The sequence below is a fragment of the Drosophila subobscura genome, chromosome J (assembly GCF_008121235.1).
Source record: "Drosophila subobscura isolate 14011-0131.10 chromosome J, UCBerk_Dsub_1.0, whole genome shotgun sequence".
Lineage (NCBI taxonomy): Eukaryota > Metazoa > Arthropoda > Insecta > Diptera > Drosophilidae > Drosophila > Drosophila subobscura.
In genome coordinates this window covers 7,195,516-7,218,195 of record NC_048532.1, presented here as the reverse complement: position 1 = coordinate 7,218,195, position 22,680 = coordinate 7,195,516, and the positions used below count along the sequence as shown (strand labels likewise).

At 43.2% G+C, this 22,680-nt stretch overlaps 5 protein-coding genes across 5 annotated transcripts; 1 reads left to right on the top strand and 4 right to left on the bottom strand.

Annotated features, from left to right (window-relative positions):
- Nucleotides 1-2,081: 2,081 nt before the first annotated feature.
- LOC117894424 (1,2-dihydroxy-3-keto-5-methylthiopentene dioxygenase) lies at nt 2,082-3,018 on the bottom strand. Its single transcript, XM_034801467.1, has 4 exons — nt 2,807-3,018; nt 2,650-2,727; nt 2,369-2,590; nt 2,082-2,318 (listed from the first exon to the last, which is right to left on the bottom strand). The coding sequence occupies exons 1-4, from the start codon at nt 2,930-2,932 to the stop codon at nt 2,181-2,183; spliced, it is 564 nt and encodes a 187-aa protein (XP_034657358.1). The 5' UTR covers nt 2,933-3,018; the 3' UTR covers nt 2,082-2,180.
- A 45-nt stretch (nt 3,019-3,063) lies between these two features.
- On the bottom strand, nt 3,064-4,550 carry LOC117894423 (ankyrin repeat and MYND domain-containing protein 2). The gene is made up of 3 exons (XM_034801466.1): nt 4,232-4,550; nt 3,402-4,175; nt 3,064-3,346 (listed from the first exon to the last, which is right to left on the bottom strand). Exons 1-3 carry the CDS (start codon nt 4,439-4,441, stop codon nt 3,116-3,118), a joined length of 1,215 nt encoding a protein of 404 aa, XP_034657357.1. The 5' UTR covers nt 4,442-4,550; the 3' UTR covers nt 3,064-3,115.
- Nucleotides 4,551-4,930: 380 nt separating this feature from the next.
- On the top strand, nt 4,931-22,543 carry LOC117895442 (CYFIP-related Rac1 interactor B). The gene is made up of 5 exons (XM_034803107.1): nt 4,931-5,269; nt 6,206-6,499; nt 16,430-16,693; nt 21,085-21,347; nt 21,408-22,543. Exons 2-5 carry the CDS (start codon nt 6,317-6,319, stop codon nt 21,670-21,672), a joined length of 975 nt encoding a protein of 324 aa, XP_034658998.1. The 5' UTR covers nt 4,931-5,269; nt 6,206-6,316; the 3' UTR covers nt 21,673-22,543.
- Nucleotides 18,242-19,527, bottom strand: LOC117895443. Its single transcript, XM_034803108.1, has 2 exons — nt 19,192-19,527; nt 18,242-19,123 (listed from the first exon to the last, which is right to left on the bottom strand). The coding sequence occupies exons 1-2, from the start codon at nt 19,243-19,245 to the stop codon at nt 18,305-18,307; spliced, it is 873 nt and encodes a 290-aa protein (XP_034658999.1). The 5' UTR covers nt 19,246-19,527; the 3' UTR covers nt 18,242-18,304.
- Nucleotides 20,327-21,018, bottom strand: LOC117895445. Its single transcript, XM_034803111.1, has 2 exons — nt 20,587-21,018; nt 20,327-20,524 (listed from the first exon to the last, which is right to left on the bottom strand). The coding sequence occupies exons 1-2, from the start codon at nt 21,001-21,003 to the stop codon at nt 20,357-20,359; spliced, it is 585 nt and encodes a 194-aa protein (XP_034659002.1). The 5' UTR covers nt 21,004-21,018; the 3' UTR covers nt 20,327-20,356.
- Nucleotides 22,544-22,680: the final 137 nt, after the last annotated feature.

Genomic DNA, 22,680 nt, shown 5'->3' with positions numbered 1-22,680 from the left:
TTACTAGCAAACTGTGCAATATATTTTGCTAGTGTGTGACCAGAGGTGAAACCGCAAATACCGATCTGGATACATTCTCGGTATCCATAATCGCCAAAATTTCGTTGAGATGGCTCACCAACTCAGATTTACTTGTTTTTTCATTGATTAGAGCCAAAGATTTCCAGCATTTTCTCAATTCGAGGACATCCTTCCCTCCAAGGGTATTAAATGTTGCTTGTTCCATGAAAAATGTTGGGGAACAATGATTCTTAGTATTCGCAGCATGCTGCTTTCTTTTCGCAGCATGCTGCTGGTCCATACAAAATATGTTGCCAACGGTATGTTCGGTATTTCTGTCGATATTTGTTGATAAGTGTTGCTATCGATGGGTTTTGATGAGGGAATGCAAGGTGTTGCATTGGAAATGTTCTTACAATATAAGCAATATGATGCCTAGTTGAAAATTGTGAGACCATATTTTCGGCTTGGCTGCAGTGTGCCCATCAGTGCGACTGCCTAAATAGACCACAGCCCTCGGAAATATACCTTATCAGTGAAAAATATACTGAGGATAAATATTACTAGCTTATTTAACCCCGCTGTATTTAAATTGGGAAAATACCACGAGATAAGCTGTGGAAAATATATTTGGCATGCCTGATTGCTTGCTTCAATTCGATTTAAAATTACCACGATTTTTCAAAATTAACACGATAACCAAATAGTATATACTATACTGCGTATATACTTTTGGTTAGTGATTCAATTGCGAGTATTCATTGGTCGAGAATGGGTTAATCGTCCTCTGTCCATGGTCGGAAATGTCTCGATTTTGATATTCAGTTTAATATTACTAGCTATTTAGGACTCTAAGCACTAAAACTATAATTTAATACGGTTGATGCACAATATTCCTATAAGTTTTTCTAACTTTCAGAACTACATTCAATTTATTATTTGTACAAAAAGACTTTAAACAAAAAAGGTCAAAAAGACATGACATGTTACTTTTTGAACACCTGTTGCTGGTCAACCTGTAGTACATATGTACATTTGTAAACCCTGTCTGAATGAATGACTAAATTCCCCTTTCCAAGCTGCTTTTAATATATAACTAGCTGACCCGGCGAACTTCGCACCGCCTAACAGTCAATGAATGTCGTGTTACTTTTTAGTTGAACTAATTTAGGCTTTGATGAACGTAAAACAATGATACAAAATAATATGTTTATATAGATAGAAACAAAAAAGTACCAACTTGATATCTCGACGATTTCTCTCTCTTTGCTCTTGTGTTTGAGAAGCACGAATTAAGGCCCTTCTTTGCTCCATCCTAACGCGGCGCTGTTCGCGTGCGATTTCTCGTTCTCCATCAGATAATTGACTCGCGATATTCCGTTGCCTATTTGCATTACGGCTTCGCTGGGAAAGATTAGATCTTCTAGGACGCGGCATTGTTATTAAAATGATTAATTTAACAAATAAATAAAACAAATATTAAATATGATTAAACAAATTCAAATGAACAACAAATGAACAAATTAACTTTTTTGACAAATTTCTGAACACACACATGATGTCTTCAGAAAAAAATAAAGTTTTGGCTTTAAGGCCGCAACAAACAGGCCAAAGGTTGTTTTTAAGATGTTATAAGTGTTGCACAAAAAACGACTTTCTTTTATATATATATATAGATAGATAATGACTTTTAACATAGTTACACATGTTTCTGCCCGATAAAAATAAATGTATTAAGCTGCCAACGGTAAAAAACGTAAGCGGGCAGGGCTGGAAAACAAAATGGACACCGTGTTGTGGTGAACGTGTGCATATGTGCGAAACGAAAAGGCCGCAACGGATGCCCTGTGCAAGGAGAAGGTTGGAGTATACGACAATGTGAATCTGGAGATTGGGAGATCCTTCCATGATTATTTAGAGAAGAAAGTAAACCCTGGCGAGCCCTAGTATTTGCCTACAGTCTACCTGTCGGATACTTCCACGACATTTCCATTCGTGGAGGTGCTGTACCATCCACCTGGGTACACGGGAAAATGGGGGACTGGAGCAAGACGGCCATTCCAAAGATCAAATGCGCCACATCTGCGTCGACAATCACTTGACCCAGGACTCGCTCCTGGTGCTTTAATATTTATAAAAACAAATTATAAACCTAGATAGAGACAAAATGCTGCTGCACTCTAGGCTTGGTTAAATTGCACAAAGTTTTCGGCTTGATGCTTCAGGTAGGACTTGCGGCAGTCCAAATCATCTGCGGGACGATTATGCGGCGTCCAGACGGGTTCTCCAACAAAATAGCGACGGGCTTTGGTAAAGTTCTAAAAAAGATAACGAGATTAACGATTGAAATCAGAGAGATGTTATTTACATTAGAGTCCAATGTGAAGCGATGATAAATGCCCGCAGGGATAATAATCAAATCTCCCTTGACCACTTGAATCCTCAGCCACTGCTCATCGTTGTCGCGGACATCAAAGTATCCGGATCCATCCAACACCAAGCGTATCTCCTCGTCTGTGTGCAAGTGTTCCGTAAAGAAGTTCTTCAGTTTGTTGGCATAGTCCGGCAGGCACTTCTCTGAGCAGGTGATCTGCAACGAAGAGGATGGGGGATCAACAGGTGCGCTCAAAAAGGGATCCAGGAACCTGCCTCATCATCGTAGGTGTAGCCACGTTTGGCCCGCAGCTCCCCCAAAATTGCGTCGTTCTGATAGTCGTCAGCGTTGATCTGCCGGGGAAAAAGCAACGATCGTTTAAGATAAGCTTGCTTGAAGGTCAAATCGGAAACGGAATACCGCATGACATGCCTTGAAATACTCCACGCCGGTCTTTTGGTACAGTTCAGGCAGCTCTAGATAGGCCGGGGGACTGCGATGATGCTCCAACCGCTGATCGGTCTCCTGCTCGTTGTCCATAAACCACACTTTCACCATTATTAATTAATAAATGTTTATTTCTATGATTCTGTCTATGCGCAGTGCTGGAAAGCAGAGGAACCCGTCTAGTGCTGTGTAACTCTGCGCGATAGCTGTTTGGGAGGAGCAAACAAACACCGTGACACGAGTTTTGTGTATAGTAAATATATTTCCATAAAAAAGAAACACTTGGCATGGCGATTACGCCGACAGCTTGGACAGCTCCTCCTGAAGCTCTGAGGTATCAATGGGACCCTTCGACTGGACCTGGGCCCCAGCCAGGGAGGCAGCCAAAAGCCGGGCACAATTCTTCTTGTGCATGAACCAGTGCAGGCGCTGGCACTCTCGATCGCAATATTGGACGGCCTTGCACTTGGAGCACTTCTTGTCAGGCTTCTCCTGTCCACAGGTGCTGCAGTAGCTCGTTTCGTCCTGCAAAAAGTGCAAAATGATGATCTATTCAATGAAAACTACAGCCGAGACTCACCACAAAGCCGCGCATTCCGTTGATGGCATTGCGCAGGATAACCAGGGCGGGCGGGGCATCCTTGCCTCCAAATTGCGTGGCTATCTGCCTGAAGATGGTGCACTCCCGCACGGGAAACTCTCGCGCACACTCCCTTAGCGTGTACTCCACGTAGTCCAGCTGGCCCTGTTTGTTCTCCTTGAGCACCCGCTTCACGAACAGCTCGATAAAGTCGTTCTTGTTGACCTCCGGCTCGCCTGCGCCGTTCTTCTCCTTGTGCTGTGCCTTGAACTGCTCCTCGCAGCGGATCAGCTCGGCCACGATCCAGCCCTGGTAGTGGAACTTGAAGGCCAGCAGCTCGTTCATGTCGTGTGTCTTCTGCATCTCCTTCTCGCACATCAGTGACAGGGCCTTGCGCAGGTTGCTCAGTATCCTGAGCAGTCCCAGGGCCTGGGCGTTCAGGGCGATTCTCACGGGATGCAGATTGATTTCGATGACAAAGGTGTGGAAGGCTGAGAGCAGCGCGGGCGGTATTAACGGCTCCGTTTGCTGGCCGTGCGCCTGTGTGTAGTACTCCAGTCCAGATCTGGTCACGTAGTTGTTGATTGTCTCCACGCAGGCATGGTTTCCCACGAAGGCGGCCATCTGTGAGGCGGTGCGTGAGACGCTATTGATGCTGCCGGGATTGATGCCAGCATCCAGCAGCTGCCGGCACACGTGAGTGCTGCCGGACAGCGCCGCAAAGTGCAAAGGTGTATAGTCAGCCCCGTGCTGATTCAAGTGGATGTCGGCGCCCTGTTGGGTGGGGAAGAAGGATGTCATTCTGCTACAGCTTTGTGGCCACCACTTACCATGTCCAGCAGTATTTGCACCGCCTCTTTGTTGCCTTTAAAGCTCGCATGCGCCAGCAGCGACATGCCCGTGTCGTCCACAAAGTTAACGCCGCCACCCTTCAGCTGGCCGAGCAGCTGTGCGAATCCACTCGTGTCATTCTTGGCTATGCGCTCCAGCAGCAGTTGCTGTATGTCGTCCAGTTGGGAGCTCTTGCTGTCCGCCGCCATATCGGGTGGGTTTTATTTCCTATTTACAAGGATTTTAGTCAGGAAAATGAAAAAATTGAAGAAAACTTCACGGTTTCCAGCGTGCGGTAGAAATAGCGATGGGATGTAAGAAGAGCGATAGTTGGGAGACTTGCAGCACTTGTTTTTATCGCATGCAAGTTAAAATGGTCACATTGGTATTAACAGTGTAGTTACAATGTAAAAAAAAGAGACTTCCTTTTGGAACTTTCATGTTTTCACCTTATTTTATAAATAAACCAATTTATAGAATTTTTAAAATTAGCAAAACTTTTAGAAAATTAATGCATTAATTGGATAAAACTATATGTTTGTCGGTGAGGTTCCTTGTTATATAGTATAGTTAGAACGAATATCAAAATTAGGGAATATGATTTTGCTCGATATATTTACGGTATATTTTGATTGTAAGAAGGTATATTTCTGAGTGTCAGGCGGTATATTCTCCAGATAATTCCGCGGTCACACTGCACAAATGTTTTGGCCGCCGCGAAGTGTTGAATTTTTTTCGGAAAAATCCGGAAAATCCGTTGAAATAAATTGTTTGCTGCGCGAGTACGTCCAAGGATAAATAAATAAGTGCAATAAAAGTTAGTTGGATAAAACAGAATAGGAAGTTAAAATTGTTTAGTAACCGCGCGAAAGACGCGACTTTGGCGCCGTCTTGTGTATCGTATCGTGTGCGTGTTTTAACATATTTTTTAAATAAACATACATTTTGTGAAAACATCGACAAATCCAACCATGCAATAGGCGCCGCTGCGCTCAAGTCTATCCAACACAGATTACGCGAAAAGGTGGTGCAAAAAGGTGATAAGCTAAAGAAATTCCAATGCAGAAAGAAACCCTCTCGGCATTGGGGAGTATAAATAAAAAAGAGTACAGATAAGCGCGCAAAATAGCAGAAAAAAATGAAAAGAGAAATGACAGGCATCCAGCACACTCCTCCCCTCCCCTGACCGTTTTTGCCAGATAAGGCCTGCAGATAAACAAAAGCAGTGCACACACACACACAAACACGGAAAAACGAACAGTTTAATAACAAGAAACTTGCTCTTTTGTTGTTGCTTTATTTTCGCAATTAAAGTGTGAAGATGGTGTGTGTGGGGGGAAAATGTTTACTTGTGCTGCGTGTGAAGGAAAATGGCCTTTTCCTACTTAGCATGATGTGTGAAAAGTGTTGCTGTTCTTGTTGCTGTTGTTTACGCGTTTCCTGCGAACCCCCCACTCACAAACACACACACACACAGCAGCGTGCTGGAGGCAGAGAGAGAGAAAAAGAGAGATATATGGCAAACACATGGCCATGCTCAAGGTGTATTTATATAAAGGTTGCCATAGAGGGCTCATAAGTAGCTAACTTCGTTGCAGCTATTGCCAAAAAAATGGAAAATAAAATAGAGAAGAGAAAATGCTGCACCTATACATATACATACACCCTGGATGCTCTTCTCTCTCTCTCTCTGCACCTCCCGCAGAGAATTTTCTGCTGCTGTGCTGGAGTCAAAAGAGAATTGTCCCATTCCCAAGGGGGCGGGGCAGTTCAAAAATTGTCAGGCATTTGTTTTTTGTGTGTGTTTTCCCACCCCTGTTGTCCGTTTCCTTTGTCCTCGGCCAAGATGAAACAAGTTCTTGGATCCCCTTTCGCCCTTTTGCAGCTGCTGTGGGATCGGAGATGAAAGCCCCTTGCGACAACAGGTGCAACAGCTGCTAATGTGTTCTCCCCATCCTTCTACCCATTTGCAGTTGCCTCGAGTGCTAATTAATAATCAAAAAATAATAACGAAAATACCACAAAATCCATAACTTAATAAGTTTAATCAACACACACACAATCAACACACATCCACACAAAAAATGGGCAAACTGCTGAGCCTGCTGTCACGCGATGACTCCAATTGTTGCGCCGCCAAATCCTACGATGTCTTCCTGGACTTTGAGAACGCCGCGCCCACGGAGACGGAGCGCGAGGTTTACGATGAGGTGGAGCGTGTGCTCAAGGAGTCGGAGGTGGTGCTGGAGGAAATACAGATCTATCGGGTGAGTGGTGATATCTGCCTGTTTGCGTCATCTTGTTGGGTTCAGTTCAGAGGGGAAAACCCCTGCTCTAGACCAAACCACTAACCGGTTAGTGACAATATTTTCGGTGTAATTCTTTGATTATATATTGGGCTTAAGGCGTCTAAGGCCGATAATTACAACAACTTGTTAAAAATAACAACAAATGGCACACAATCAAATGGGCAAAAACAAACTCAACAATAAACGAGCAACAAATTGAGCATTTAACCTTTGTCAGGGTGAAAGAGGGAGATAGGTAGAGAAATAGCGACACAGAGACACACTCAACAGTTATCTTTCACTTGCGCGCTCTCTCTCTCTTCTGCTGCTTGTGCCATGATTATCGTTTACACGATGCATTCGTCTTGCGAAAACGAACATGTAAAACGGGAATTTGACTGCTGCTACATAAACATTTAACATTTGATATGGGTTCGGGAATTTTTACCGTATTAAAATCTTTAAATTGCCTCTCTCTCAGTTGACCTCTCTCCCTCTGCCTGTGTTGGGATCGGTTAAACGATGTATTCAAACGGGAAAATGTTTAGCTATTGAAATGAACAGCTTATCGCTTCAACAGATAACATCGTGGAGCCACTGCTGTACATGAATTTGACATGCATACACACATGTACAAATAATATTCGAAATGCTTCCGTGTAAACGTGGTTTCTTTCTATGTCCCCTCTTTGGTTCTTTCGCTCTGACTCACACACGTGCCCGCATGATCAGTGGTGCGCCCAGTGGGAGAACTTCTTTCATTATCGGCTCCACTGACGTCACTAACAAACTTTTGCCGTTGCTTTTCACACACTCTTTCTTCCTTTTATCGCACTCTTCATATTCGGGTAGAATTAGTCACAGCTCCAAGGCGGCACTCTCAACGCGTTTTTGCTGGTTGACCTTTGCCTAAGCGCCTAGATTCGAGTTCGAAAATTCTACAGTTGTTTGTGTTCTGTGCGAAATTATTAATTGGCTTTCAGACAGAACGAGGCAGGGATATGACTTTTACAGATATTGGGGGCGCCATAAACAAGAGAGGGGTGAAAGACGACAAAAAAATGTCAGGCCCAAAAAGCTTTAATCAACGCAAATGAACCGGAAAATGTGTGCCAATGAGCTCATTTCCCTTGTGTGACCCACAAAGCAATAACAAAGACGACCTCGGCGGTCATTTAACCCTAGCGCTGCACCTTTACCTGTATTTCCCTCTTCCAGAGTCAGTTCCCAGCCAAAACTACTTAAAATGCGCTTAATTTGTGGCCTGAATTTTAGTTTCATTGCAATTTTTGATCTCCCTTTTTATACACCGCAGCAGCAAGCTCCTGAGTGGGTGGCGACTGTGTCATGGGGTGGAACTGGTTACCAAGGCAAACAAACTGGTTATGGAGTAGGTGACCCCCTACTTACCCCCTGTGATACAACAGCAACAACAGCAAAAAAAACTTTGGCAATGCGCCAAAAGCTGGAAAAATGGAAAAACTTGGTGTTCTCCTTTTTGCTGCTTCTGCTCCCTGCTCTGTCTCTCGCTCCACCGTTGGTTGCTATAAATAGAGTGAAAAATGCGACGAGAAAATAGTCAGATGACTTTTTTTTCGTTGCTTATTTTGTTGCATTTGCTGCTGCACCGCACCTTCTCCAACAAACAAAAATAAAATAAAAACGATCGAAAAACCTGCCAAATGTGGCATTTATTTCTTTGTAGGGGAGTGTGGCCTTTGTGTGCTATAAACTTAATAAATATTGGCCACATTCTGATTATATTTTAATGGTTAGAATATAGAGAGAATAAATAATTCCATGGTACTTTCCTCCAGCAGCAATGTGTTGGCTTTTCCAGGTGATTTACCAGCACTTGTTAGTTGCTCTTTTGTCAAATATTGGCCCAGACCAGATACGACGCATCGAATAAAAGGCGCCTCTTTTGTGTGCACTAAACAAACAACAACAGGGTCAACAAAGGGCCCTAAATATTAGTAACATAACAAAAAGCAAAGCACAAACACTCACGCACCTGGACAATGACAAAACAACAACAATAAAACCACTCATCATGTGGGTGGAAAAGCAGAGAGAGAGAGATAAAAGTTTATCGGAAATGTGGGCCAAACACCATTGAAATTTGATGAACTGCGAGTATGTGCGGTGCGAGTATTATTCAATTATATGAATTAACCCATAAAACATTGCGGTTTTTCACGCCATTGACAGGCAGGGCGATAGCGCCTAAAGTACATATGGATATCTAGCAGACCATACATCAAACACATGCAAGTGTAATCCTATACGAAACCTTGAACTGCACACACACAAAAAGAACTACGAAATATTCTACTAAATACCGAACCACAGACTGCTGTGGTTGGTCTCCGGCTAACAAGTAACTGAAGGGTAGATTATTTGCTTAATGTGTGTCATGAAATCAGTAAAGAATTGACTCATTTAAATACAAAAACTGTTCAACTGTTGCTGATTTCTTTAAAAGTTTGCAATGAAGGAAGGAAAATTAAATTGAGAAACTTTTAAACCACTTTGCGGCGGAATCTGTTAACTTCCTTTGTACAAAAAACGTAACCCAATTGAAAAGTTTGAGCCCCCCTTTTAAGCTGCCCGATTAGGCAAATTCCCACAGTTCCACAGCTGCTTCCACTCAAAAAACACAAAGGGGGAGCCCTTTGCACCAAAAATGTGATGTGCGAGCGACCCATTTAAGAGAATGCGTGCTGCTGCTCCACATACAAAAAGCGATTTATCGTCATCATATACAGAGTGTGCATAAATAAATACATTTAAGTATTTAATGTCAGTTTTACAATGGAAACAGACGGCAGCAGCAGACGGCAGCAGACTGCAGACTGCAGCAGCAATCACAATAATCACAAAACAGCAACGGAATGAGCAGTCATTAGATATATAATTCTCGTACCTCTCTTCCAGTTTTCATTCCCTTTCCACGAACCACTTAAATGATGTGCGCGAATACTAAAAACACAAAGCAGAGAGAGAGGAGAAGAGACCCAGTCAGAGGGAGAAGCCGATGGAGAACTTCCGGCGTGTGGTCACTCGGTTGGCCAGTCAATATAATTATTTATAATGTGCGTGGCAGCGATCAGCCTTTGAATATAATAACATAATGCAACAACGAGTTTATTCATACCTATAAGGCGATGCTATGAAAGTGTGTAACAGATCTGAACGGCTTCATCAATTTCCGCTAGGTTTCCACATCAAAAATTTCCATTTTGTAATAGTTCAGCAAATAGAAAACCAACTCATACCTCTTCAGCGACCATATTTAATATCATATTTAGTTTCCTATCAGTCGAGTCTGATGTTGCGGCCATTTGTTAATTGTTTATGGATTTATTTTCGTATTTCCGACGTCATCAACTGTAAATTAATTACGCCAAAAATAGAGAAACCAAAACAAAGCAGCGTAAACAGTTCCAAGTAAATAAAATTGAAATGTTTAAAACATTTTATGGTATATTTTCTCTCATTTTAAGTACTGTTGAAAATGCCTGAACGTTGTGTGTGGATGCTCCCCACATTATGCGCTTTAAGGTGGGTGGAAATTGAGGCGCCAAATGCACAGATGTGACAAGCAGAGTGGGGTGCAAGACTTTAAGAGAATCGAGGCTAGGAATTTATAGTAAAAGTGCATAAAAACATGTGCTAGGAGCAATTATTCCTTAGTTATTGAGTAATTATGAGTTCCTCCACCCTTTAGATGTCTTTAAAATATTGCAACGCACTGTATGTGCTGACACATTTTGTGTTTGTGATTTAAATGACACTGAGCCGGCGAGTTGATTTGTGAACCAAATTTAATTCAATTGAATAAATCGCTGAGCATTTCATTTCTTTGTTGCACTCTCCATATGCCACAAGGGTTAAGCAATGTCTGTGGACAATAACAACTTGCCATCAAATAAGTTAAAGTGTCTTTGTTGTCCGTGTCTTTTACCTGTTTCTAAAATTAAAAGCCATGCTGCATGCCTTTTTTTCGGTTCGTAAAAACATCTTTAAAATTGTCAAATGTACAATTTACGACATCTGTGGGGCTGGTTCTTTGCCCCCGGCGTCTGTCTTGTGTCTGGTCTGGGGTCTGGGGCCTCTAAGCAGCTTAGAAACTGCATGGAAAGTGCAACAACAGCAAAAATGGCAAATTGCAGCTGCTTTTACGGCAGCGTCTGTGTGCAGAAATGTATTTTCGTTATTCTTTTACGAGCCAACTGTTTATGTGCACGGACGGACCTGTTTTTTTATATGTTATTTTTTTGTGTGTGCAATTTGCACAAAATAAACAGTCCAGAAATGTTTTTTAATGTTTTCCCCCACTGTTAACCCAATTCCTTCAAAAGCTGTTTGTGCATTTTATAACACTGCCACGCGGCGCTTGCAGTGTGGGAAATCGATATGCAGATCCATTTCCTCCGCCCACCACAGCCCACCTCCAGAATGTCAAATGTGATTTATAGGCCGCCTTAATTGAGAAAACAAGAGAGAAATGCAGAGAGAGAGAGAGAGAGTGACGCGTGTAATGTGGGAATGTGACAGCTGTCCTGCTCCTCCCTCTACGCCCTGCCTCTTGGCTGCAGCGGGGGGACATTGACATTTGTTTGGCCCCACGCGGAATGCGTCAATCCTGGGGCACACACTCACACACACATAGTGTTGCTGCCGATAAGCGGCTGTCGATAATTGGAGTGCAATCATTCGCCATATCGAATGTTTCGTTGACTGCCTCTTTTTCTCGCCCATTCTGCTTCTCTTTCTCCTTGAGGATTGCTGGCGACATTGATAATTTCACATGTTTATCTAATCTTTATGGCATTCGTTGGTGTTTTTATGGCTGTTATACATACCCTAACAGAAAGGGGTACTATCTATATATGATGTTTCACAAGAGCATCATTGAAAGATATATTAAGCCATAAATATTTAAAAGATAGCAATTTTAGAACCAAATTTATTGACTATCGGGACTCGTAAAAGATTAAACTGAACTGTCAGAGCATCTACGTTTCGTTGTACAAATTGTTAACATTTATTCTTGTTTTTGGTTTCCGTTTGTTTTCTGATTATCTTGATAAATTACATGCGACTGGCGCTCGTGACATCCCAAAGCCGCCTCATAATGTGGCCATGGCCCTTGAGTAAAATTAAGCCATTCTCTCACATTGTTATGGCTTATTTTCGAGTGCAAAATAAATGTTAATTGAATTTCCAACTCACGCACCATTTGCGCTCGATTTACATAGTACATTTACATTTTTATATTGTATGTACATATATTTATGCGGTTTTTGTTAGCACATTTTACAGTGATTGTGGCAGTCCTTTGTTCGCCCTTTGTTGGCTCTAGATTATAATGATTCACATTCATTTAGCGTTAATGCGTAGGCCCTGGGGGGCACGGCCTATTGAGTGACGAAATTGTGTTGGAAAAATTGTTTTTTACTAATAAATCTGATATTGATAGACAAATAAATCTATTTATATTGCATTGCATCAAGTGTAATTAATGTTCTAATTGGTTAACACAGCATCAACGATGGCTAAGCTATAAAATCACTTCATTCTCTCGCTCTCTCACTCTTTCCCCCTATAGTTATTTTCTGTATCTTTCGACTGGTCAACGATCGGCGGCTGCAATGACTCACTAAAGCCCTGGTTGTCGTAGTTGTTCAGACTCAGTGTCAGCGATTTCCACAGTGAAACAAAGAAGGGTGAGGGAGACTTTTGCAATACACATGTTGCCCAGTGCAGTCCGTTGATAGCAAAACTCTGAAACGGGAGTACAAAGAACACAGAGTACTGTGTGGATTCGGACGGGGTCTCTCTCTTGTCCATTGAATAATTAAGAAGTTGCCGTCAGCGGAAGGGGACACAAAGATATCAAAACATAAACAGAAGTTTTACATGCATACATAATTGAGTAATCGGGCTATAGTTGGTGTATTCCGGACTAGGGAAGTACCACTGAGAGATAGATTCTGGGTACAGAAGAGACTGTATTGTAGTAGATTTATCTGTGTCCAAAACCCTCATACTCTATGCGGCTACAGGGTATGCGAATTATGAAATATTTATGATTATGTACTCAGCCCTGTGCTGGCGCTATGTGAAAATTGTAAGCTGCACCCCGGCTGTAGTCATCATCATCATCATCATTGTCGTTGTCGTGTCGCTTGTTGTTGTTGTCATCCAAGGCGTCCGAGTGTCTGTGGGAGCTGTCACTCGATCAGCCACTCGTGCGTTGTCGCCTTTTGGTGTCTCCTCCGCCATCCCTTTGTTCTGTTTTTGAGTTCATTTTCCATTTGGTTTGTTGTTTTTCTTGTGGCTTTTTTCTTATTAAAAATAAATTATGGGAAATTAACAAACAGTCATCACAGAATGAATCCCTTTTTTCTCTGCTTACTCTTTCGCTGGTTTGAACTTTTTGAATGGGATATTCTGTTGGAGTTCATTTTTGGCTTTTCTTTTGCTGGCATAAATTTGCATTGATTTGTGGCCCCCTTGCATGGGGTCTCTATCTCTGTTTGCTGGAATATTTTGTGTCATTTGCTGTTTATTTCCATTCATTGATTCATTTCAACGTGCTGCGAATTCAAATCACTGACCATTGATGATGATGCAAGCCAGGGGAAATTAGATAAATGTACTCTGGATATCGATAAAGTTTCTGTTGATGAATTGGCACAAATGTTGCAATGTTTTTTTTGCTGTGAAACAATTGAAATGGAAATGAAATTGGCATGTTGCCTGCCCTCCCAGGGGTGCTGTTTGCAATGCAACAAACTTTTGTGGCATCCCATAAAAACATTCCATGCACACACACAGCACACGGAGACTCCTTTGCTACTGCCTGCTGTAAAAGCAAAACACATGACAGAAACTATTTTATAGCGTCACGCGTTTCCATTGTGGGCGAAAGTCCGAACCGGAGGCAGCAACAGGCGACTGTTTGGATAAGCTGCTCTCACCCTCTCTGTTGCGCCCTCGTTCTCCCTTTTACTCCCTCTCTACGAGGCGATAAATTTTGCCGGCGCCTGCAGTAGTCCCTGATTTAAGTGCAATCATTAAAGTTTGTATGACACTCAGTTAAAGTTCCACTGACAGACTGCATGTAAGTGCTCCCTTTAAAATTCTTTAACTATTGTCAACACTGGTGAGTAACAGTCCTTGAACAGTTAAGACGCTTAAGAGCCTGCACAACACTGTCTTCAAGTGTCATCGATAATTATCTAGAGCAAACCAACAAACTATCGCTTTGTGTGCAGTTTTATCTGTCACTCTTTCCGCTGTCTCCATTTCTGCATTTCCGCATTGCTGCCTCTAATTTCATTTTCAATTAAAAACACTTCCATTCTGCGGCAGATGCACAACACACACACTGACTGCCAGAAGTTAATTAACTATTCAACTAGATGTAAGCGGTTGACTGATGCTTCAGCTGCTGCTGCTGCTGCTGCTGTGGCTTCGTGGCTCCCTCTTTGGAATAAATAAAACGCTGACTGATTGCGCTTTTATGCTGAAGTGATGATGAGCAATCACTGGAGCCATGAGGGGAGACCTAAACCGCAGCAACATTAAAAGTGTTCGTTAATTAAAACCAAAACTAGAAACAGTTACAAAACGAAATTCGCCTCGTCGTTTCTCATGCAACCATGAAAGAGTCATGCAAGTTCAAGTTTGTTGTGGTTTCTCTTCTGAAGCTCCTCTTGTGTGTGTGTGAGTCGTTTTCCTGGTAAATGCTTCAACAGACAGCACAGCACGTGTATGGGTACAAATGGAGCACATCCAAGTTGGATGCTTCGGATGCAACGTTGATGAATCAACAAACAAGAAGGAGGGAGTGAAGATGGGTTTCCTGTGCCACAGCACCACCTACGCCCTTTGTTTTTAGCTCTGAAAAATGTCGTCGCACTGCAAGATAAAATGCACACAACAAATAGCAACAAACAAAGGAAACTTTGGGCTGCAAACGAAGCTGTGAATACTCTTCCAAGCGAGAGACTCGACAAGATGTTAAATACTTTAAAGGAGACCAACACTTGGCCATATGCAGGGAAAATATAAGTATCTTCCTTTGAGAAATCTCTGCCTGAAATCTCTGTGCTCTGGCATGGCGTTGCTGGTAAACATCAACAGAGCGCGCCCACACGGACATGCCAGAGTCTCCACAGCCAACATTGCAGTTTCCGTTGCATGACCGTGAGTGAGCTGAATGCTGCATGCTTCATGCTCCCTCAAGGGTCCTTAGAGAGTCGCTGGCGTAAACGAAACAATGCCAGTAAATGGGTAAGGGAAGGGACGAACCGAGGCCAAGTCAACGACAGCAACACCTCACACACAACCATGAACTGCTGTTGCCGTCGGTTTGTTTACTTGTTTGTGGGCGTTAAACATTTCTGTGCTGCCTCAAGTGCATGCAGCAGCCGGGACAGCAGCCAACGACCAAGGACATGACTTGACTTACAGACAGGTGTAAATTATGTAGAGTGAAAAGAGATGCCAGCACACAGACACACACACATCAAAAATTCATTGCAATGCCAATGTGGTGTCTGTCCGTCTGTCTGTCCGTCTGTCTGTCCGTTTGTCTGTCTGTGTGCTTGCCACCAACAGACAGTTGCATTTTTTATTATGATTACTGCGAGTAAAGGAAGTGCAGAAAAGGTGGGCCTGATGTCTGAGTTGTATTTGTTGATATGCGCAGCGATTTAATTATAAACACACAACACGTGCTGCCCCATTACATTAGAGCTGGGAATGGGTGTGGGGCGATGTGTGTGCAAACCGAAAATAACCACACGACCCCCAAACACCTATTTTCCATGGAATGGCCCTCTCGTGGCGTCTTTTTCTATGAGTTTCTTCTACCAGTGCTTCGAGCTTGTAGCTTGAACTTGCCACACAGCCCACTGAGCTGTGCGTAATTCGCATGTTTTTAATGGTATGGAGTTGGAGGCTCTTTCTAAATATATAATTAACTTTAATATATGCCAATACGGAGCGGCGTCAATCGGTTAGACACGCAACCGCAACCAGAGCGGGTAGAGGGGTTAGAGCATGTTGTTCCACCAAAAATAACAAGCGGCAGCATAATTAAGTGGAAGCTTGGCAGGGGCCTGGCTTTGGCTTGAAGACACAGCCAGGGTTACATGGAGAGGAAATCTCTGGACTGAAATTTTACAATTAGTGAACGTTTGTCAACACTGTTTTAATTGTAAGGGAAAATAGCGAGGAAGTTGTTATGTTTGAGTGCTAAAGCATAAACAAATCTGCAGTTAAATAAGTAAAATGTTGCCTCGCACGACATTCTGGCTTGTTTAACCCATTTCCTTTTGGTTGTTCTACAACACTGCCTGTCGGCAAATTGGGATTAAAATCTCGAACTGAATTCTTTACAGTTATTATTGCCACTTAAAATGTATTTGAAAAACGAATGCAATTGAAATAATCAACGCCACTTCGCTGGGGCTGTTTGATTGCACATGAAAAGTGAACTCTCCACCCGCCACTCGTCTCTGATATGAGGTAGCATGCCATGACCGTCGTTCGTTAGCTTTTGTGCCTCGTGTTTGTGCTTTTCCTTTATTTTAGTAGATCATAAAGCATCGATAAAAATCGCTGCGCTGCGTCGGTCAATGGACGAGACGAGTCGAGCGGCGGCTACCACATCGTTATTGTTGCATGTGGCATAGAAATTAAAGCACGAGAGGCAGGCGCTTGAGTTGCTCTCGTACAGTTCGCTGATTGTAATAAAATAAATGCATGAAAAGTGGTCAGCTCGGGAGAGCCAGCAGTGGCCCCCAAGCTGCCCCATTTATTGTTCGCATGCCAAACACACATTTTGTATGTTCGAAACTGAAATATTGACTGAGTTTTTCTCTTTTGCAGGGTGCCGGCAAGGAAATCCGCGAAGCCATAGCCGATCCGTCGCCCGAGGTGACGGGCAAAGCCTGGTGTGCCGTCCTACCGCTGGTGACCAAACTGAAACGCTGCTACGAACACTCCATGGAGCTGGACAAGATTGTGCCAAAGCTGCTGGGTCAACTGGTCGGCGGCAAGCTGAATCCAACGCAGCACTTGGAGACACAGCAGGCGCTGGTCAAGCAGCTGGCCGAGATTTTAGAATTTGTATTGAAATTCGATGAGTACAAGGTGAGTGAGTGAGCGAGCGTGGAGCTGCGGTGTGGTTCGAGGGTGTTACATGTCTGTGTTCATATTTGGTAGAGCCACAACGCCCACGGGATTGAAGACATGGACGCGTGGGTCAGAGCCAGCATTAAATGTTGTCTTCTTTAACGTTTGTTTGTTAGCTGTGGCCACAGTTTTAGTCTCTGTCTGCTGCTTGGCTTGGGCCACCTTTTGTGGGGGCTGTCGACAGGCAAAGACAAACGAAGCCAAACCAAGTGCCCGTCAGCCAGCACATGGTGCGCGTGGTTGCATTTTTAATTGACTGAATGATGGGTAGGCAAGGTGCTAGAAGAGTGTACACACTGTGCGGGGTATAAATGGGAATAATTTAGAAGGAAAAAGGAAGGAACTCTGGCCAATAAACCAAGCCATTCCGTGTTACATTTAGCAATCTGTATAGTCACTTTGTATAGCTGTCTTTAGGGTATCTTTCAGTCGCAATGCACTCGATTTTTCGTTGCTTTTGTTGGCTTGTAGCAGCGCGTGCTGCGGCTCATTGATGAAAAATCTTTTGGTTACATGCAGGGGGGCATACGTCTGTAGTGAAACATCAGCAACATTGACACGCACGCAAACCAAATGGCCAACAGCCAACAGTCGAAATAGTCGTTCCGGATGGAATTGTTAAAGTAAGAAACTATGTCGATATGCAAACTAATCGCCACAGAGAGCCAGAGACTGGGTTAAATCGAAGCTCTACTCGTGAAGCTCGCAGCTTTTATGTGTGCCTGTGCCAAACAAAATCGATTTCGTTTAATGGAAAATCTCTGTAAGTTGCCGCATTTCCCATGGCTCGTTTCCGCTTGGGCAAAACTTTTGCTTAAATCGATTTGGTTGTGGATGGAAATGGGGCTGGGACTGGGAGGGTTAGGGAGTTGCCCGCAAAGTCATTCTCCTTGTCGTAGTCGCTGGTCGGCTTGTTCCCTCTGATGTCTACAACTTTTCCTGGCTCTCGTGATGGGGAAGCGTTGACGTTGCTGCTGATGATGATGATGATAATGATGCTTGCTGATGATGTTAAATGCTATAAATGCTGCACGTTCATTGTGTGGCCAAAGTGTCAGATGCACTTGAACACAGATTCTCTAGTGGAAAAGTCTCTGCCTGTGTGTCTGTGTAGTCTTATATAGCTCAAACGTGCCTTCTAACTAACAGCTACTTCCGTTTCTTGATAGACAAAACCCATTGTCTCTCTGGCGGCTTCTATGCCTCTGGCTGCTGCTGCTCCTCCGGCTTTTCGTTGTCTGCCATGCAGCGACAAAGTATGCTGCAAAATTTATTGACTTCACTTGTAACTGACTTCGTTTTAACGACATGCTTTATTGGCATTAGTCGAGCAAACCATACAGCAGACGGGAAGCCATTGATTCAAGGAGTCATCCAGAAGCATCAGGGAAGTCGCTCTAAAAGCCAGTCACAATTTGGACTTCCTGGTGGAGACACTTCTGTAGCTTTTAAGGAGTTGTCCCGATGAATTTAATCCTCGATGCTTAGCTGTGTATTTGGTCATTGGATTTATTCAATATTTATTCTTATAAGATCTAAAACTAGATAGAGGCTTCCCTTAGCACTTTGTCATTTGTCAACAAAGTCCTCGCGCGTGTTGTAGACTGGCTGCAAGCGCTGCGGATATTTGCGAAGATAATTGGAAAAGTGCTCGGCATATTTCTGCTCGAAATTACGTCGCTGCCAGGGCTGTGCTGGCTCAAAGTAGTTTGGATTATCGTTGTAGTTGCGGTTATAATTGTTACCGGCCAACGTGCGACTGCCACCAATGCGAACCACTTGCTCCTCTTCGCGGCGTGCTTCGCTGGAGTCTAGCTCGGGGCCAAACTGGGGCCTATAGCCAGGCTGGAATCGTGGCTGAGCTGTGGGCTGTAATCGTGGCTGTACCGGAGTCTCCTGCTGTTGGTAGTAAACATAACCAGGCACATTGTTGTAGTTGTGATTCCCTGCACGTGTTGGCACCTCCAGTTCCTTCCTCTGCCTCTCGGGATTGTTGTAGCGCCAATTGCTGAATGGTGTCGACTGTCGCCCGGGGTAATCCTCACCATAATAGCCGTTGATGGGTACATAACGCTGCTGCTGTTGCTGCTCCTGTTGTTCCTGTCCCAGATTGCTGTTCGCGCTGTATAGATTATCGCTGACTACAATGGGAGCTCCAGTCCAAAGAGATTGCACTTGTGCTGCGACGTAGGGATATTGCTGTTGAGCGTAGTTCAGCTGCTGTTGGCTTGCATAAGCATTTTCCTGCTGCAGCTGTTGCTGCTGTTGTTGTGGCAGATTGTAGCCATAAGCCTGACTGCTGCTGCTGCTGCCATAAGGTGATGCATATTGACTTGTTACACAGCAGATTGCATTTATCATCAGCAGTAGAAGCGATGCAGATGAGTGCTGTGGGAATCATTATACGATTAATCATATATTCCTCTCTGAATAATGTAAGGAATGTAAACACTCACCCAGCGGGTGCTGCCGCTGCTGCTGTTGTGGGTCTGTCCTGGTCGCGACATCATCTCTGACTGTTCAGAACGATTTATGCTAATAACGTATTTATATAAGGTTTCGCCATAGCGTTACATAGTATACAAAACTAATGCATGATTTGAGACAAGCGCCTCTGTCCAAGGTGAGGAGTGGCTGGGCTGGATGAGCAACGGCGGCTTGACTCAGAAATTCCGTGGCATGGCGGCGTCGGCGGCTCTCTGAAGTTATTTTCTCAGTTGTTTTCTCACGCACGGCTCCAATATCCAGCCCTGACAACTTAAGTGTTTCTGGGCCTGGCTGTGGAATTGGGAAAAACTACGAAGTCGCCAGCTAATTGAGTTGTCACGTACAGCAATTAGATTTTAAAGTCTCAACCGTATTTTTTGTTGGTATTTAATCGCTACAGCGAATTGGATGGTCGCACGACGATGAATCCGCATTGACCACTTCGATGATGTTTCTGTCGATATTTGTTGATGAGTGTTGCTATCGATGGTTGTTGATGAGGGCGTGCAAGGTGTTGCATTGGAAATGTTCTTATAATTTAAACAATATGATGCTTAGTTAAAAAGTTTGGTCGTGTGTAAGAGTTTAACAAATTATATAGGAGTGAGATGTCAATTAATGAATTAATGTGTAAATGTAGGTGTAGGCGCAAAGGCAACAGAAGGCTGCCCCAAAAAAACCTCATCCTCAAGATGACTTCCGATAGCACCGAGTTAACCCGACCTGAATTAATCCAGTGTTTCGATTCACAAATCCAAATTAGCCTCATTAATATTTTTGGCCAATTCTCTAAAAAAAAGAGGCTGTTTTGTGAGCAATAACTTAATAATATAATGAATACACTGAATATATAATTTTATGAGCTGGTTGAAGTAATTTTCTACAAGATTGGCCAGTTTAAAGTACTCCTTTTGAAGGGATTATGGGATTACGGTGGTTTTAAAGTTTCAACCGTAATCAAAAACAAGGGCAAGTGCTGGAAAATGCGACAGCTACTTCCAGTCGCAACGGCACGCAGACACCCAGCAAGTGTTGCAAGAGACTGTCACAAACAAGACAAAAAGCTGATTGCTATGGTGGTCTAACGTCTTTTATTTCAATTTAGAGTTTGTTTTGGGTTTTTGCGCACAGAATTCATATATTTGGGCGCATGTGGAATATAACGAATGAGCCATCGCGTGGCACTGGCAGCTGGGACAGAAAATGACCGGAATCATAGCAATTTTTGAATAATTCGGCAATGTATCTGCGCTTTACGTTCTCACTCGGCGGCTCCAGGCACATGGTGTTCTGGGTAATGGGCTGCAAAAGGAATAGGAATTCAGGAAAACAAAAAATAGCATGCGTGTTTGTGTGTTACCCACCATTACGGCTTGAATGCCGGAGAGATTGCCAAACGGTGGAGACTTGTTGAATGGCTCCCGCTTGAAGACATTGTCGTCAATGCTCATGATTAAGTAGGTCAGAATGGCGTTCCTCGCCTTGGCCTCCGTAACATTGGGCTGAAAGGCCCACAATTTCTGTATCCATTCGGTGGCCATGGATTTTTCGCGAAGCTCCAGGTAACCCAGTGAACTCTCCAGCTGTACAATGCTCCGCTCAAAGTCACGTTCCAGTAAATCCATTTCGTTCAGGCGTTGCCGTCCATCAGAGTCCTGACCCGTGCGCGTGCCACCACTGCGATTTCGCTCCGTTCTTTCATATCTATTGGGATGGGCAAAGTCTTTACCCATTTTCTTGTAGAAACCTTTCATAACACCACCACCCGGAGTACGCTCCATCTTGACAACAGTTACACACTGAACTGGGATTACAAAAATAAAAACTAAAAATAATAAAATGTTTCCCTTTTCCGTTGACAGATGAAAACACCCGCCATACAGAATGATTTCAGCTACTACAGACGCATTGTGAGCCGCCAGCGTGTGGACTCCACGGAGAACATGATGGTCAGCACGGAGCTGGCCAATCGCATGTCACTGTTCTATGCCCATGCCACGCCCATGCTGAAGGTGCTCAGCGAGGCGACATCGAAGTTTGTCAACGACAATGCCGACGATGTGCAAAACACAACGGAAACGCTGGGCACCATGGCCAAAGTGTGCCTCAGAATGCTGGAGAATCCGTGAGTATCAGCCAGAAATTACGAATCATACCAGAAACTAATGCTATATCTTTTTTGTAGAAAACTGCTGCAACAGATCGAGCGGGAGGATACGAAAATGCTGGTGCTGCGTGTGATGGTTGGCCTCGTCATACTCTACGATCATGTGCATCCAGTTGGAGCTTTCGTGCGCGGCGCTCACGTGGATGTTAAGGGCTGTGTGCGACTGCTGCAGGCACAGCCAGCCATTAAGGCGGAGCCACTGCTCAATGCCCTGCGCTACACGACGAAGCATCTGAATGAGGAGAATACGCCGAAGAACATACGCAATATGCTGGCTGCATAATATCGGCGGGCAGCAGGGGGATAGGAGATCAGAGAGTTCATTAACGTTAATTTGTATTTGTATTTGATTTAAATGGTTTTATTTATGTAATTACTAGGCTTCTGTATTATTTGTAAAGATTGTGTGTGTGCGTGTGTGTCTGTGCACCAGGAGGCAGCCTCTAGATTTATTTTGTAATAATTAATGCATTTCCAGCACGTGTATTTCTGAGTTTCGTACTGCTTTAACGTGACGAAAACGGACTCGGACGTAAAATATCAGCAGCAGCAACAAAAAAACAACAACAATATTTAGTTAATAATCTAGCACTAATGTTAAGCTAATGAAGAAGAACCCGCGAAACCCCTATTAACCTAACGACAAATTAGCGCAAACTTTAAACCAATTTATGGTATGAGATAAATCCTAAATTTCACTACAAAGTGCATAGAAGAGAGATTATAAATATAAAAACGAAATGAAAAAAACTTTTAAATCAAATCTAGAGTATTTTTTTGTACATGAACGAGCGAGAGATTAAAAGAGGATACTTCGTGTAGCGAGTGAGAAGCGACGAGAGAGAGTGTAGAACAAAGTGTAAAGATACAAATATTATTCATAAATTAATTGTTTACTACAATTGTACTACCAATATATTATGAATGCCTACCAAAACTGAACCACACAAGCAGAAAGCAGATGCATTTATATATACATACGAGTATTTCCACGCCGTCAACTTTGATAAACAAATCTACAAACTAAATTCATGGATAGAGCGAACAAAAGCTGCGCAATAATAATACTTTTTAAGATTTACAAAATAGACATAAACAAAATTAATAATGAAAATGGCAAAACTTAACGCATACAATTTGTACCAAAAAAAAAACAACAAACAAACGAATGGAGATGAGCAAATCACACAAAACTAAAAACTAAATAAAGATAAAGATAAAAGATTTATATATGTATGCGATAAGTGCAGGAGTTAGGATGAAAGTAAAGTGAAAAGAACTATAGAGAATG